Source organism: Aythya ferina (genome assembly GCF_964211825.1).
Source record: "Aythya ferina genome assembly, chromosome: Z".
In the NCBI taxonomy this organism is placed as follows: Eukaryota; Metazoa; Chordata; class Aves; order Anseriformes; family Anatidae; genus Aythya; species Aythya ferina.
Window position 1 is genome coordinate 28,357,122 of NC_140299.1, and position 17,162 is coordinate 28,374,283.

At 47.9% G+C, this 17,162-nt stretch overlaps 2 protein-coding genes across 2 annotated transcripts in view; both read left to right on the plus strand.

Annotated features, from left to right (window-relative positions):
* DMRT1 (doublesex and mab-3 related transcription factor 1) overlaps positions 1 to 7,701 on the plus strand; it is a 71,517-nt gene extending 63,816 nt beyond the window's left edge. The window contains exon 6 of the mRNA XM_084505281.1: positions 7,681 to 7,701. Coding sequence (XP_084361407.1) covers positions 7,681 to 7,686 — 6 coding nt within the window. The 3' untranslated portion in view covers positions 7,687 to 7,701. The remainder of the gene's footprint in view (positions 1 to 7,680) is intronic.
* Positions 1,361 to 9,355, plus strand: DMRT3 (doublesex and mab-3 related transcription factor 3). The gene is made up of 2 exons (XM_084505278.1): positions 1,361 to 1,890; positions 7,681 to 9,355. Exons 1-2 carry the CDS (start codon positions 1,452 to 1,454, stop codon positions 8,643 to 8,645), a joined length of 1,404 nt encoding a protein of 467 aa, XP_084361404.1. The 5' UTR covers positions 1,361 to 1,451; the 3' UTR covers positions 8,646 to 9,355.
* Positions 9,356 to 17,162: the final 7,807 nt, after the last annotated feature.

Sequence of the window (17,162 nt, forward strand, 5' to 3'; positions counted from 1 at the left end):
CGGAGCAGGGTGAAAACGGAGATGCCCTGAGAGATGTAGCGCCCGCGACAAAGCGGATCGGTCCCCGCACTTCGCCCCGTGCTCCTTCCTCCTGGGTGCAGTTAATCGACGACAGAGGATGTTTCCCGTGGGTGCTCGTCCTCCCTCGCACACACCGCACGGCCCTCGAGAGAAAATCGCCCCGAGCCCCTCTCGTCCCAGAACTAAAGGAGCAATTAAGAAACAGCCGACGAATAAAATGCCACGCAAATGCCTTTGTAGTAGCGTATGCCCTGCTCCTTATTCTCGTCGGCAAAATACTTATCAAGTTTTAAACCTTATATTCTAATTAAGTACCCTCGTTAAATGGTGTAATTCGTGTAACAGTTACAGTGGAAGGGTGACTGGGGAGAGAAAAGGAGATTTGGGGGCAGCGAAACGGATTTAATCCCAAGGAGCAGCCGATCCCTTCCCGGGCCGGCCAGGTACCAGTGCGCAAGCAGAAAAACCCTTGCAGGGAATTCGCTTTGCCCCAGCCGATATTCCCACACCTTTTTTTCACTAATGTATTGCACTTTGGATTTTAACTTCTCGCTGCCGTGCTGGAAATACCCGCGTTTCAGTGAGAAAACTCCTCACGGCTGGAGATGCAGAAAGCCACCCTCCAGCCGCATCAAACGCAGCGAGAAGGCTGCGGCAGGTGGACTCGCTCTGCATTGAACGAGTCTTTCTGCAGCCATCGTTTGCATTTATGTAGCCACTTTGGCGAGTAACACCGCCAAAACAACGGGCCCACACGGGTCCGAGGCACAACTTGCACCGGGAGCCGAGCGCATCCCTGCTCCGCACAGCTGCTCCAGGGCAGCTCCTGCTCCCGGCGCGGCTTCTCGGTGCTCCAGCCCTTCGAAACTTTGACAAAACTTTGAGCTCAAAAATCCTGACAGTGGCCACAGACAGGATTTACTGCGGCAAGCTGCACTGCACCGCCGCTCGCGGCTTGCAACACCCCGCCGGGACACCTCCCCTGCACCTCTCTTGCAGGGAGAGATCCGTGCGGGGGGCGGGGGGCGTAGCCCCCGCTCCTGCCCCTCCGGCGAAGGGTGGGCAGAGCCACTGCCCCGACGGCGGAGCAGAGGAGCCCCCCAGCACCCCTCTTTCCCTCCGTCCCTCCCTCCCCGCGGGTGGGGGGCGGAAGGGGGCGGGCGGGGGGCGGGGGCGGGCGGAGGGGGGCGCTGGGCTCGGCGGGGCGGCGCGGGCAGCGGCAGAGGCGCTCCGGCCGGCGGCAGCGCTCTGCCCGACGGTGCCACCGCGCCGGGCCGGGGCTGGGGCCGGGGCTGGGGCCGGGTCCACCGCAGAGCCCGCACACCGAGCCGCCCGCCTCCTCTCCTCCGGCACCCCGGCCTCCGCCCGCCCCCCGCTACTCCCTTCTCCGCCCCGGAGCCGTCCGGGCTCCCCCCTCGCTCCCCGCGGGCATGAACGGCTACGGCTCCCCGTACCTCTACATGGGCGGCCCGGTGTCGCAGCCGCCGCGGGCGCCGCTGCAGCGGACGCCCAAGTGCGCCCGGTGCCGCAACCACGGCGTGCTGTCCTGGCTGAAGGGCCACAAGCGCTACTGCCGCTTCAAGGACTGCACCTGCGAGAAGTGCATCCTCATCATCGAGCGGCAGCGGGTGATGGCCGCGCAGGTGGCGCTGCGCCGGCAGCAGGCCAACGAGAGCCTGGAGAGCCTCCTCCCGGACTCGCTCCGAGCCCTCCCGGGGCCGCCGGGCGCCGCCGAGCCCCCCGCGCCCCCTCCGGGGCCGCCGCCCTGCGCCGGGCCGCCGCGGGCCCCCGCCGAGCTGGCCGCCGCCGCCGCCCTGCGCTGGGCCGCCGAGCCGCCCCCTGCGCTCCCGGGGCCGCTCCCCAAGGCAGGTGAGGCCGGGACGGGGTCGCGGTCGCGGTGCCCGGCTCGCCCCGGGGACGAGGGGACGGGGGGAGGCTGCTTTCCCCTCGCCCCGACGGGCGCCGTGGGGAGGGGAAGGTTGGAGGGGGGAAGCCCCGGCTGCCCCCTGCGCCCCGGCCGGGGCGGTGGGACACCCGTCGGGCGCAGGAAGGGCTGGGGATGTCCCGGTGTGGGTCCGGGGGCACCGTCGGGGGCAGCCGTGCCCTCGACGTGCCGCTCCTGGGCCGGTTTCTGCGAGGCGGCCGGGAGGGAGCCGGGCACCCACCCGCACTTCCATCGTTTTGCGTGTTTGTGCGAGTAGGCGCGGAGTATCGGGGCCGGGGTGCGATGGGGATTGGAGGGAGAGCTCCGGTTATCTCGGCGCCGGGCTCCCCTCCCGCTCTGTCCCGGCACGGCTCGGCCGCCCTCCGCCCCGCCTTGTCTCCTCGAGGGCAGCATCTCCTCCCGCCGTTCCCCCCGGACGGGAATTTGGGGTGTCCCGCTCCCTCCCCACGCCCCGGATTTCCTCCGGCAGCGCGGAGCCTCTCCGCACCGGTCCCTGCCCCGGCAAAACGCCGGGAAAAAAATCCGTCTTGGCTCCTTCCAGAAAGGGAAACAAATAAACTTCGCCAGCAGGATATAAATCTGGCGGATAGGAACGGTATTGACTTGTACGCCCAACTTTTCTCCCCCCTGATATATGAACGCCCCAGCTTAAAAGATTACTGTAATCACGGGAGGACAGTGTAAATCGAATCTGATAGCAATAACTTTTGGGGAAGGTCAGGCTCAAGTGAAATGTTACCAAGCAACAGGCATTTTGTTTGCAAAATACAATCAAAGCGTATTGATGAGAAATTCTTCCCTGCCAGCCAGTCAGCACTTTCTGCTAACAGCTTCACGGGCGAAAAAGCGGAGCAGGTCTCCATAAATCAAGCCCCGCGGTGAGCGGGGGGAGACGGGGCACAGGGCCCCCGAAAAAAAACAGTGCGAGTGGCACAGACCTCGCCCCCAGGCTCGGTTTCGGCTTTTGGGGATGTAGAAGATGGTGAGGCCAAACTAAAAATTTGTTTTACGAATAAAGGAAATGGCGAGGGAAAGGCAGAAAATTATGTCCTCGAGGGGTTCCCTGGTTCCCTTGGGGTCGCCCGCCGCCAGACACCGCTTAACCTGATAACCTGCTCGCTTCCAGCCAGCCCGAGAGCTGGGAGCACAGGGCAGGGCTTTCTTTCTCATTTCCTCCCCGCTACCTGTACTAAAATCGTGCTCAGACAGATGAGAGGACGTAATTATTTCCTCCCCTAGCCCACCCTGTCATTAGACCCCCAACATTAGTCTCCTGGAAGATGCCCCTGTACGGAGGAGCTTTTTCCCGGTGTGCTTTAGAATCAGACCCGTTTGTTTTATTCTTCCTGCCGGAATAGGTCCTTTCGGTGGGACAGTTGCGAAGTTCTGTTCTGTGCAAATGGAACACATGCAAGCTGCTCCTACTGCACCTGCCTGCCCTAACCTCCAAAAATTCCTTCCCCCGATGCTATACTCACATACTTGCATCTCTCAAACGAGCGCGTGCTGCATTTCTCTGTTTTGGTAGCAGTCATCGAGGTGTGTAAGCAATTAACAAAATGCTGTATTGAGTCTTCTGCTAATTTCAGAGTAAGCGTCTTAATGTATCACAGTGACAAGCCTCCTGGGAAGTACATGAGATTGAAGAGAGGGAAGAAAGTCGGGAACGAAACTACTCTTGAACAAAAAAAGAAAACACATCACCCACCCAAAACCAATAAAAAACAAAACCAAAACAAACAAACAAAAAAAAAGACCAAAAAAATCCCAACCCCGAATCAGAAACCTCCCCTCTGCCTTAACTCATAAATTTTACAGGACCTTAGCTTTTGTGGCTTTCTGATATTTCGGGGGTCAGTCCACTCTAATAATAGAATAGAGAAAAGAGCAGATGTGTTTGCGCTCCAAGAAAATCTGTGTAGCAGAAAAGGCTGTCCTAACAATCAAAGAGCAAGGCTGTTTAAACAGAGTCAGCAGTGGGAATATCAAGGAAGCAAATTTGGATCCAAAGTATTAGACCAGGTTTTCCAGACAAGTTATTAACTCGAAGAGAACAGTTTCTCTCTCACACCCGTTTTACTTTACTTGGCCCTTTTACAATATTTGCCTCATGATTCTTAGTGCATAAATACTGAAGGAAAAATTGGTATATACATTGCCACAAATTTGTAGCAGCCTAGTTTATCAGTGTATATTTTACAGTGAATGCAAGCACAGTTCTCCAGCTGTACTGCTCTGAGGGTTTCATTTCGGCATCCCTGTAGATCTGGGTGTGTATCTGTATGTGTGTTTTCTGATGAATACTTTCCATCAGTTATCCTAATGAGAAGGCAATTCCCCTAGATTCCTCAGAGGTGGCAAGGTGAATACTTGAACGCAGGCAATTTGAAATAGATATTTATTATTATTATTATTTTAAACATAACTAAATGTCCTCTGAGGACAAGCTTTCTTTCTGTAAACCTCTAACATCCTCGCGTGAAGCGTAGTCGTGGTGCAAAAAACACTTTTGGCTAAGCTCAGTGACTGCGTATGCTAAAAACAAAATGAGTTCTTTTAACCTGAAAATACAGGTATTTGGAACTGATACCTGCACGCGACATTTCTACATTTCAGCACCACGGGAGGGCATCTAAAACGAACCTTCCCAGTCCGCTGGCTATTTGAGGATTGTTCTTTCAGCCAAGGCAAAATCTCACCTCCGGCAGGTCACGACTGTCGCCAGGACACGGTTTCTGTCGTGCCGGGGGAGGCGGTGTCCGGGGCGGGGGGCACAGCCGGAGGCGTCCGGGCGCGGGTGATGCCGACAGCAAGAAACGCTGCCGGAGGGGAAATACAAACGGCAAACAACAGCAAAATCATCAATAATAATAATAATAATAATAACAACAATAATAATAATAAAGGACGCAACCTGCTCGTAACCCTCCCTGTGCTAATAACAGCGTTTTGCCCAAGTCGCCGAAATTCTGCGGGTTTCGCCCCTTGAGCTGAGGGGGGTTCTGCTGAGGGTCCCCGCTGTGTCCTGCCCCGCTGCTGTGGGGGGGCCTGGGCACGGACCGTGGGGGGCTGCTGGTGCTGCAGACACGGACTTCTGCAGGATGGAAGGTGTTTTCTATTATTATTATTTTTTTTTAGAACCTGAATAATTCTTTTAGCCAGTCCTCGTGAGGATACTCTTAAAGGTACTGAAAACCAATCAGACCGGAAATATCTTGAAAATAATCATTACTCAGAATGAGGGAGTATATTATCCCCGTTAGGCAGAGCTCGTCATACTCTGTTTTTTAGCATATATTTGCTCCCCGGTGAGCGCTTGTTACCAGCCGATAGGGATGCTTCGGAAAAGCACGGTAGTACAGAAATGCGTTTACCTGCATGTGGTCCACTCGTTAATGCTGGGTACCGTAGTGCAATCTATTTATATGGAAATTAGGACCGTCGTCTCCCTTAAATGCCCCTCTATCTGGCGAGGCAGGGACAGAGGTAATTAGCTGTCCTCAAGCCTTCCCGGTAAGCCTTCGATGTATAAATTGCCCATTCATTCAGACGTGAGTTGTTCTTAACACCCCAGCTCAGGTAATAAACGTGTGGTAATGAACACGTGAAGGGATTAGGAGGCAAAGGTAGCGCGATCCTCCTGTTTTATTTTTATTTTTTCCAATAATGGAAAAGCTATCCCTAGGTCTTACCACCCCCTCAGACGGATAATGTTACCGGCTTGCTAGCGGATGTTTCTGGCATTTCTTTTTGGCTGTAGGGCAAGACTGACGCAGTGAGTGTATGAAGTGCACACGTACATTGCCTTCTTTATCATATGCCTGCATGAAGAGCTGCTGCCTCTCTGTTAACACTGGACAGAGGGTAACCTATTAAAACTTGTGTACCCACCGTAGGTTACCCACGTTTATAAAAGAGGAGGTGAGACTTTCAGAAGGGTGTCTGTCTTCCTCAGCACCACTCCCATGCTCATCCCCTGCAACCTGAGCTAGCAGCATCCCACAGCTCTCTAGGATGGCCCATGGCTCCTTCCTGGCACCAGCCATCCTCATGCAGAGAACCTCCCCTGGCCATACCGGCTGCCCACTGCCTCTGCCAAGAGCTCCTAATTTACTTCTGGCAGAGGAACGTGACTCCCCTTCTGGAGAGCACGGTGGCCTCTTGCCCAGCAGAGGTTCACTCAGACCCTGCCTCCTCTCTCAGCGTGCAAAGGTGGGTGAATTGCACCAGTAATGTCCTGTCCATTCCTGGGGTGAGAGGAAGGAAGGACTGGGGTGGTGGGCAGTGAGGTTGACCCACTGGCATCCCTTTAACTGACCTGCTTTCCTTCTCAGCCTGGCAGGGGTGGTCACGAGTACATTTTGGAAACCTTTGCTTACTTCATACAGCTTCTGTATCTAGTCGGGCTGATGACCATGGGCTTAGGAAACCAAGCAAGTGCTTGTATTGGTTTCTGCAGTTAATATTTCACATAAAGGTGTTCAAAAGCACTGCCCTGTAAACAAGTTAAGGCAGTTCCTGTCGGTGTCAGCTCTCACAGTGTTGCTTTCCCCAGATATTGATGTTTGTAAGGGAGATTGGCACTGCACTGTATGAGGGAGGGCAGCAGAACAGCATCCTTGGAAAATGTCCATGAATATTCTCAAGCAAATACATTGCCCTCTTTGTTCATAAGGTGTGAAAGCTGTCAATCCTTCTTATTATTTTATTCTTTCTGACTAGTGGTTTTATTTCAAAGGTTTCCATACTCTGGCCAGGCTTTACCAAAGTGACCAGAGACTTGGAGTATCTCCATTTTTGAGTGTCCTTCTGGTAAAAGCGTGAACAAGGGGCTTGTTTTCAGCCCCGTACTCAGCTCTTGCCCTTAGTTTTGAACACAAAAAACAAGGAACCTGAAACAAATGCTGCGGCGGGTTGTTTATTGTCCATCCTTGGCAGTATTTAAAACTCAGCTGAGCAGGAACCCAGGGAACCTGCTCTATGTTTTGGGTGAGTCCTACTTTGAACAGGAGGTTGGACCAGATGCTTTCCAGAGGTTCTTTCCAAAAAAAAATTTTTTTAAAGTTTTGTGCTCTGATGGTTCAAGGCATCAGCTGTGCTCAGGTTTGGAAGAAAAACCTGTGGTTCTTGCTGGGGAAGGAACTAGCTTCTGCAGAAACAGAACTGGAATACACTGATTTATTTGAACAGTTCTTTAACCTTGAGCTACTAGACATGATGTAGTGGTTCCACCAATACTGTTGGACTTGCAGAGGGAATTCTCTTCTCCCAAGTGCCCCCTGAATAATGTCAACTCCCAGCCAGTGAGACTGTGCAAGTGAAGAATTATGATGTGAAAGTGCTGAAGTTCTTCTAAGAAAGCTTTCATTTGGGTGGCGTGTTGCTCTCTGGTAACCAGTGAGGGAGGATTGGTATAGCATATTTGATGAAGCACAAAAATGACAACTGCTTTTCTTGTGTGTGTGGAAGAATGAGACAGATACCTATCAGGAAACATAAAATGCCTAGACCATGTCCAATAACTTTTCTGCAGTTTTGTTCTCATGAGATATTGCAAAGACAACCTAACTTTAGCAGAATCTCTGTGATTTTTTTTTTCTTCCCTAGGATCTTGCTCTGTTCCCTTTAGGAAGAACGTATTCTCCAAAGACAATAATGACCATAAAAGCTTTTAGCCTCAGCTTTTCTGTTAACTTCTCTGCCTTCCTTTGCAGACATGAATGAGGAGCGGTTGGGTGATGCCAGTGGAGCAGACAATGCTGAGACCTACAGTGACAAAGACACAGACCAAAGGAGTTCCCCAGACATGACTAAAGCCAAAAGTTGCTTCACCCCTGAAAGCCCTGAAATTGTTTCAGTGGATGAGGTTGGTTATGCAGTCCAGAAAAATGGTGGTAGCACAGAGAGCCGTCCAGACAGCCCCAAGTACCATGCAGAGCAGAACCACCTCTTGATAGAAGGTCCCTCTGGGACAGTTTCATTACCTTTCAGCTTGAAAGCCAATAGACCTCCACTTGAAGTGTTGAAAAAGATCTTCCCTAACCAAAAGCCCACTGTACTGGAGCTGATCCTGAAGGGATGTGGTGGTGACCTGGTGAGTGCTGTTGAGGTTCTCCTGTCCAGTAGGTCTTCAGTGGCCAGCGGAGAGAGAACTTCTGCAGAATCAGATGGTCTTGTTTTGCCTTCCAATGGGCACATTTTTGAACACACACTGAGTTCATACCCTATTTCCTCTTCCAAGTGGTCTGTGGGCTCAGCCTTTAGAGTTCCTGACACACTGCGGTTCTCTGCTGATTCCAGCAATGTTGTGCCAAATCCTCTGGCCGTACCTTTGCAGCACCCTTTCCCTCAGCCACCACGCTACCCGCTGATGCTGAGGAACACTTTGGCAAGAAACCAGTCTAGTCCTTTCCTGCCGAATGATGTCACCTTGTGGAACACCATGACGCTGCAGCAGCAGTACCAGCTGCGGTCTCAGTACGTCAGTCCTTTCTCTAGCAACTCGGCCAGTGTTTTCCGAAGCTCTCCTGTCCTTCCTTCTCGCTCATCAGAAGATCCTCGGATCCCAATCCCTGATGACGGATGTCCTATTGTGTCTAAGCAACCTATCTACACAGAAGATGAGTATGACGAAAGGTCTGATTCTTCAGACTCGAGAATACTCAACACATCTTCTTAGACTGACATTTGACGTGTGATAACTAAGTGATATTTGCAGTGCAGCTGAACTACTGGGCCCGAAGAGGAGAGATGTATACTCTATGAAACCCTTGCAATTGTATTAGAAAGTGACTTTGCTTGGTATTGTACTATAGCAATAAAGACATAACTTATTTAATTTCTTGCACTTCACTGGATAATGCCAAATAGCAATACTCTGGCTTTTGCGCTGAGTGTGTACTACAAAGGAAGACTTTATGGCCATCAGTTACGGGACTCTGGAAGATTCGTAACAGAGACAGAAGCTCAAGGTCTACTTTGTTCCTTAACTCAGACAACTGGGGATATTTAACTAGAATACTTGAATGCTGTTTTATAAGAGAGAACTCCTCAGGACATAAGAAATCAAACAAAAGTAGTTCAATTGCAAATGGACTAGAACAAGGACCAGTCATCATCTTTGCATTGAAAGAAAAGGCTGAAGAAAGAATTATGCACATGAAACTAGCATGAACTGCTTCTGTGCTGTTTGAGCTTGGACATTTTTTAGAGAAATAATCTTAAGAGTTATTCTTTTCCCATGGCTAGGTTGAAACGTGTAATGTCAGTGTAAAACCAATTACAGCTGTGAATTGCATGAAGTGTATTGTGAAATGAACACAAGATTAAACATTGTCAGGTTAATGTAGCATGCTAAGGACTCTAGAAAAATAAACTAAGATGATGATCTTGGTTTATGTCATTTATATTGGGCAAATGACATTTCTGAGGATAGAGAGATGATTAATCCTCAGCTGGGGTTAAAATGTCTTGCTCCAGCAACTGCAGTCAAGGGAAGCCTGTTTTTCCCAGTCCAGGTTCTGCTCCCTGTCCTGTAGCTTGCAACTGAGATTAGGCAAATATTATCATCAAGGAAGCTGGGCTCTCTTGGATGTGTGCTACAGACTCTTCCAAGTTCAGCTGAGTAAAGCAGAACTTGCTACAGTCACAGCAATCAGAGAAAAAAAAAAAAAAAAAAAAAAAAAAAAAAAAAAAAAAAGGCTCTCCCAAAGTTTCAGAAGCATCTTTTTTTCTTATACTATAGAAGTAGAAAAAAAGAAATAGGATGTAATAGCAGGCCTTTCCTTGAAACAATGTTGAGTTAATGGCAGCTTTCCTGCATCTGGAAAAGTGATGACTTGAACATTTTATTGCATGTTTGCATGCATTGATTCCACTGCTTATCTTACATGTGTCAGAGTAACACTAGGAATTGCTTCTGATGATGAATGCCACTAAATTCATTGTCCACTTAGAAGTTTGTTAAGGTTTTAGTGCCATTTTTTTTCAACCATTCACAAGTGACCACATCTGCTTGACTGCTGACGTTTCCAAAACATGACTCTCAGTGCGGATGAAATGACTGGCAGGCCTGTCAGGTACATAGGTTAGACCTACCCCTCAAAACCAGTTGAGGTTGCCCTGAAGAGGGGCTCTAAAGCAGATGGGCTTTAAGAGTGTACTATATATCAGGCGTGTTATCTTCTGTCATTGCTAATATGAGTGCCCATATTCTTATTTGGCATTTCATATTCTGTAATGTTTGTGTACCCAGTGAATCTTGCATTTTATGATATTGAACAAGCACAAAAAGAAGGAGAATAAAATAAATGATGATTTTATTTTCCTTGGGGGATTAATGATAAATGATCAGAAAGATACTTCTTCTTTCATAATTTTCCAACCTGTTCAATCAACGTGTAGCAATTTGCAGATATATGCTAGAGAGCAAAGACATAAAGGTGGGGGGAGGGAGGAAAGAAAATAAACAGCTTCCCTTATGAAAATGGAAAAAACATCTATAATTTTCATAAATGCAAAATTACAGCTTTGTACTGACAGATTTGCCTGTATTCACATGTCACTTGTAAACAAATTCATCTTCAAGCCACTCCAGACAGAAAAGTAATAGATAAAATAGGCTTGATCTTGCAAACAGAAAGGGATGAGGTAGTGAAAAACTGTGCTCCAACATCACAGAGAAATTAGGTATGAAAAGCAAGATGAGAACACACGGGTCCAGGAGCTCTGGTTTTGAGCTCATGCTCCAAACAGATTTCCTTCCAGAAGAGATCTTTGTCTAGGCATCCCTGCAGGTTGAAAGAATTCTGTTTTGTTTGTTTGCTTGTCTTTTTTTTTTTTTTTTTTCTGTTTTTGTTTTTGTTTGCTACAGAGAGTGAATAGAGGGTGAATCTTCTCCAGCAGAAAGACTAAACACTGATGACAATGACAGCTCATAGTGATTTTACACACTATGGCCAGTGGATTTGCAGTGAGCAGAAATTTGACGTCTTGGAATTGGGACATATCTTTCAAAGATAGGTGACCTTTGGCTAAATTGGGGTAAACTGATCTTACTGTAAACACTTTTGGTGAAAAATGCAGGGTCAGTAGCGTGGTTTTTTAATTTGATCTCTTTTATTACACTGTTCTCTAAAAAAAAGAAAAAAAAAACACCATAAACTAACAAAAAACAAATGCCCCCCACCCCCCTTTTTTAGGCATTATAAAATATCTTTTTACTGAATTCACAATTCCCTTTTTTAAATAAAAACAAAACCTAAATATGTTAAAAAAAAAAAGCACTTTTTTGAAGTTGAAAAAGAGCATTTGTTTGACCACAAACAACTTCTGCAGTATTTCGGCCATCTACAAACATTAAACAAACTCCTAAACAAACAACTAAAAAAGATCAGATTGACCAGAAAAGATACCTCTGAAAAAAAAAAAAAAAAAAAAAAAAAAAAAAAAAAAAAAAAAAAGACTTTATTCACCCAGCTGAGCTTCCAGGCTGGCACAAGTATTATTTTTATCTCCCATCCGCCATGCAGCGAGGACCCGGGTCTTTGCCTGTGGAAAATGCCCACTGGCCCGGGCATCACTCACACACGCATCTTTTTTTCCCTTGCCTCAGCAGACCTTGCTGAAAAGGCCCCTGAATGTCCCAGGCCGTGCTCTTCCCGGCGCTGGTGACATCCCTGTGTCACCGCCGCCTCCTTTCCCACCGCCGAGACCGGTGCCGCAGGTGCGGCGCCCGAGCCCCGCGTTTTCTGGCTCCATCTCATGGCAGGAAAAGGTATTTCCGAGTCGGTGCAAACGCTTCGTACCGCTGAAAGGAGCCGCTTTGGTGGAGAGGAAGAGTGAAGCTGGAGGTACTGCTCGAGCACTGAGAGACCACAGAGAAAAGAATGAATTTAAGCGTTCAAGAAAGGTAGCTGGAGCCTGGCCAGGTCTCTGCTGGACCCTAAAGGGGTCCAGGGGTCTTTATTATTATTATTATTATTATTTTTATTTGTATTTGCATTTTTTGTGTGTGGTGCCAGAACAGTGGTGGCTTGCCTGGAGCAAGAGAACCTCAACCCTTCCCACTGCATGGGTCCTGCTCCTGGGATACATGATGTGGCCGAGCAGGTGCCCTGGTGCCTCTGCAGGGTGCCCCAGGGCTGATTTTTCTCCTGTTGGGGCAGTAATTTCACTGATCATCATGCACGTGTACATATAAACGGGGATTGGCACAGGAAGCCTCCTCTGCCTGCTGCTCTGTTTGCAATCAGCAGTGGTGTGGGGCCACCAAAAGAGGAGCAGAGCACTGCTCTCTGCAGAGGCTGACGGCGCTCTGCTTGTTCCCTGCTAGCTGACCTCTAGCTGTGACAAGGTGGATAAAAACAGTGATGGAGCAAACAGCAACAATCATAATTTCTCCCTCAGAGGAGTGCTGTGGAGAGCCCTAACGCGATGCTCACATTCTCCGGGGGCTCACGTACCCATGGAGGTGGGTGGGGGTGAGCATCGTGCAGGGGGCTGTCCTGCTCCAGCTTCCCTTCTGCCATGCTTTGCTGCTGTTTGTCCTGCTCCCCACCAGGGTCCCCGACTTGGCTCCTTCGGGGCCTGAAGGGCCACCTCCACAACATTTGTTGGATGCTTGGTGAACAGGCTTACCTCACATTTGTGCTGACACATTTGAAAAATGACTTTGATTCTCTCAGTATACTGTTTCAGTGATTCATTCTTTATGTGCATTTACTCAGCGGACGTGAGTGGGGAAATAAGATTGATGCTAAATTTATATGTTAATTTTAATATTGAAGCTATCCTGTATTTGAAGAATAAGATCAATTCTTCAATTTCATTTCTTACGTGATATTGCATATTGTCATTACTGGAAAATAAAATTATTTCTGAATGCACACTATCCAAACTTCAATTTTAGTGGACATATAACTCTGAAGCATCATTCTTCTCCCTTCCCTATAACCAACTAACTTAATACAGTATTTTAACATTCCCACACTAGTCTGCCTCTGGAAGATAACAAAAATAAGTCTTTTCTCCCTAAACATGTTTCATTAATGTGCTGCCTGCAGATTTCTGCACTGTCACAGGCAGATTTCCAGCATGACTCAGCAATTCCCACTGGGCTGTGGCATGTGTGCTACAACAGAAACCTCGGTATTGAGAGTTGCATCCCTTACTGGTGGCTAATTACATTCATTTTTAGAGTAACAGAGTGCTGGAGAGTGATAACCACATCTACACTCCAAACATGCCTGCATACTGTACGAATCCTGACACTAAGTGGAGGACCAAACTCTTAAAACAGTACCAGAAAGCAGGTCCTGTAGAGAATGGATACAGAACATCACATGCACAAAAGGATTTGGCTTCTACAGAGAGAGGTGTACTTTGAAGAGTTCTGCTGCCAGAGGGCAGGTCCTCCTGAAGCTGCAACAGAAATATATATATATATATATATATATATATATATATACAGCATTTTTGGGAATTTGGTTTGCTTTTTTTTTTTTTTTTTTTTTTTTTTTTTTTTTTTCCCTTCAGAAGCTCTGCAGGAAATTAAGATAAGGTGTGCATAACAGGAATTGTCACAAGCTTATATCCCTGCTCTGCTCACTGACCTGATGAAGATCTCATAGGTCAGTTTAAATTTCAGATGTCTCTTTTCCTCTCCATGAGACAGACAACTGCTGCAAGGATTTAATGGCTTTTTACCTGAGGATCCTTAAGTGCTCTATAAAAATTTAAGCACTATGTAAATATGAGAGCACAGCATAATATTTACCAGAACACGTAGTGTAAGATTTGGCTTTGATTATTTTTTTTTTCTCTCTCTCAGTGAAAACTGGGAATTACTTTAGCTTTTCAAAAGCTGAACACTGCTTGCAAGCAGCAAGAGCACCTCCCCTGAAAGGCTTAGGTCAGGGTAATCCTGAGACATCAGCCACAGTCATACAATGACAAAGTCATTGTGAGTCCTAACAGTAAACGCCCTTTAGGTTCTTTTCACCTGCCTTCATACTTCTGAGCCTGTAGACTTCACATGTTCCAATTCTTTCCTCTGGGATACCCAGATAAATGGAGAAAAGCTGTATTTTAGACAAAACTGTACAATTTCCCTCACTTCTTTTCTCTAAAAGAACTGAGTCAGAAGAAAAAAAAAAAAAAAAAAGAGGAAAAGTAAGTGAGCAGAAGCCAGCATGTCACGAAGAAGTCCTGTCTTTATTCTAAGCCTCTGGGTCCTGACCTGAGCTGCTCAGGGAGGTCGGCAGGCTTGAGGAGGGCCACCCTCCTCATATCCCTCCTGGGTGGGTGAGCAGGCAGGGCAGGGTTCTTGTAGCTAGCATTTCACCGTGGAACTGCAGTCCCCTGCCCATGGGCAAGTGTCACCGTGGGAAGACGGTGGCAGCAGCGTGATGACTAAGGCAGCCACAATAACTAATGTAAAAAGGCCCTCTCCTGCACCACTGTATGCAGAGGAACTGAAAAACCCCTTTCAAGGAACATCTTCATTAGGAAACTTGTTCTGCTGCCTTGCCCGCATGTTGCTGACATTCCTTTTTGCCACAGTGAGTATAAACAGGAATGGGCAAGATTAAACTCCACATATACAAAGAAATACAAAAGAGGCACACTGAAGTAAAAAGAAATAAAAAGAGATGTAATAATTACTTGTTACTTGTCCAGTGCAGAGTTTTTTTTGTCATTTAGAAGGGCTACATGGCAGATGCAACAAGGGATGCTATCCCAATATGGCATTATGCCTGAGAGGATACTGAAGTAAAATTTTGGGTTCTTATTCTCACTCACTAACAGCAGTCTCATGGAAAATACTTCAAGCTGTTCACATGGCAAAACAAGTATCTTGTTTTGGGAGCAGCAACCAGCAGTTTCTCACCTTGAACCTGACCTCCAAGCAAAGCAAGGGCAGTGCTTCATGTCTGGTACAGCTACATGTAATTGAAAAGCAACACTGTCTCAAAATGGACAGTTCATGAGCTATATAAAATTATTCTACATGGCACCAAATAATTTCTGGGAAACTTTAACACCCTTTATAGATTTAACTCGACTCATACCTCTTCCATTTTAAACTATGTGGCTTAGTCACTAGTACACTTATTGTCAGCTGTATGTAAGATTCCAGTTTTGTCCTCATTTCTCTGCAATTTCTATTTTTATAAAAATTTGCAAGGATGTAAAGAAGAGGAACATTTGGCCATATGTTTTTTATTGCTTTTACCTTCTTGGCCAAATTATTCATAATCAACATTGAGGATTTTGAAAGGACAGTCTGGAATAGTTTTATTATTATTATTATTATTATTATTATTATTATTATTATTATTATTATGAGGGATTGAGATGGGAGTTTATTCTGAGTTTTTGTCGAAAACACAAATACTCCTTGGGCAATATTTCTGCTCCTTGGGCAATATTTCTGAGTGTCCAATGGGAGAAGGGTGTTCCCATGCATACCTCCTTCTGCTATTCTCCCCTATTTTAAAGCAGAATAGCTATCAGTCAGTGCAACCCCTGTGAGCAAATGGGAATTAGGCTAGGGCTGGGGCTGATTTGCAAAACTGTGGTACAACTGCTCATAAGGAGTGAGGGAGGGGACAAATTTTTACCATCGGTAGCTTCTGGGGAGATGTGCTTCCCACGGCCCAAGCCTGTGTTTTCAGAGCAAAAGTCAGCAGAAGTCAGGAGGTGAGGTGGGCTAACCTCGCTGCCTGGCTGTTCCCATTCCTTGCCTCTGGAAAGCTCACCACATGAGCTTTTAGTAGGCTCATGTGATGTAAGGGTATGGAAAGCTATGACTAATTCCCCGGATGATTGGTGTATGTTTAACATCCAAAATCTGAAGCAAACATTCTGCTTATTGAATTATGATCTGGCATTCACCCATTGCCTGATTTGGCCATCACTGCTGGCTGCTGTTTTAACAGATTTTTGCTTTTTCTGCTGTTGGTCTGGCAACAGGAGAAATAACTGTGGTTGTAGGTGTGGTGAAAGGCCACACAATCACCACCACCCCGCTCATGGTGGTGGCGCTCTGACTCCACACCCCTTTACAGCACTGCTCTTCCAGTTGGTTACACATCCTGAGGCCTGAAGGCACCGGCCAGCAACCAGTTACAGTGACCTGCTCTTAATTCAATTGCAACTGATTAAAATTAGTGCCTGAAGGTAATTTGCCTGCTTTATTTTGTTTTGTTTTGTTTGTTTCACCAGCAGTCCCTCCCCCCCCCCCCCAAGAAAGAAAACAACACACAAACAACCCAAAACCAAAAACCAAAACACTGATGCCGAAAAACTGGTTTGTGACCTCAGTCCTTCAGCTCAAGTCTCCCTCCTCCTCTTTCAGCTGGCAAAGCACAAGTTCAGCTGAAAATGAACTGTGTGTACAAGACATCTGAGAGCTCCTTGGGAAACGGGCTGTGCGCCTTCCAAATGTCTGGAATTGCAACCGTCTTTGAGTGCATCCCTGAGAAGAGCTTAGAGGAGACAGAGTCGGTCTCAAACAACTGCAACATGCGTTGTACAAGCACACGTCTAAACAAACGCTGTCTCGCACGGCTTGACCGGGACACCACAGGCGCGCCCCTGTCTCGCAGGATTTCGACAGGCTCCGGGCGTTATTTAGGAGCGGAGGAGCGATGTTTTGGGCCAGAAGGGCACCAAACCCAGGGCGACTTGGTGCCCTGGGCTCCTCGGCTCCGGGCTCGTTGCGTTTAGCCGATGGCCCCACCTAGTGTCGCTGCGCTGGCAGCACGGCCCCCCTCCTCCCCCCCGGTGCCTCCGGACACCCTTCCCTCGACGTCACGTCCCCCCCCGTATGACGTCATAACAATGATGTCACAGCACAGGGGGACCCACCCTGCCCTTTCCTAACCCCGGGGCCGGACGCGGCGCCCGCTTTGCCCGGCAGTTCGAGGAACGCGGGGGACACCATCGCCTCCCCAAATCTGTCCCTGGTCCCGTGTTTTTGCAGACCTGAGGGCAGCTCCACAGGATCACAAGCACAGGGGAGAGGAAAATAGATAGCCCCTGCAACACGCTCTGAAAATCAATAAACAGGGATGGCAGCATCAGGCTCTGCTGATTGAAAGCGACTGGTGCTGTGAACTCCTGGAAGAAGCACTTCGTAACACCGAGCTGCCAAATGTTGCTCATGGTTTCACTGCTGGCGAGATTTACTGTG

Bases quoted from the DNA above. Each gene is read 5' to 3' on its own strand.
- DMRT3 (XM_084505278.1), top strand. From the start codon at position 1,452: ATGAACGGCTACGGCTCCCCGTACCTCTACATGGGCGGCCCGGTGTCG. The intron at 1,891-7,680 runs GTGAGGCCGGGA...CTTCCTTTGCAG, and splicing joins GGGGCCGCTCCCCAAGGCAG to ACATGAATGAGGAGCGGTTG.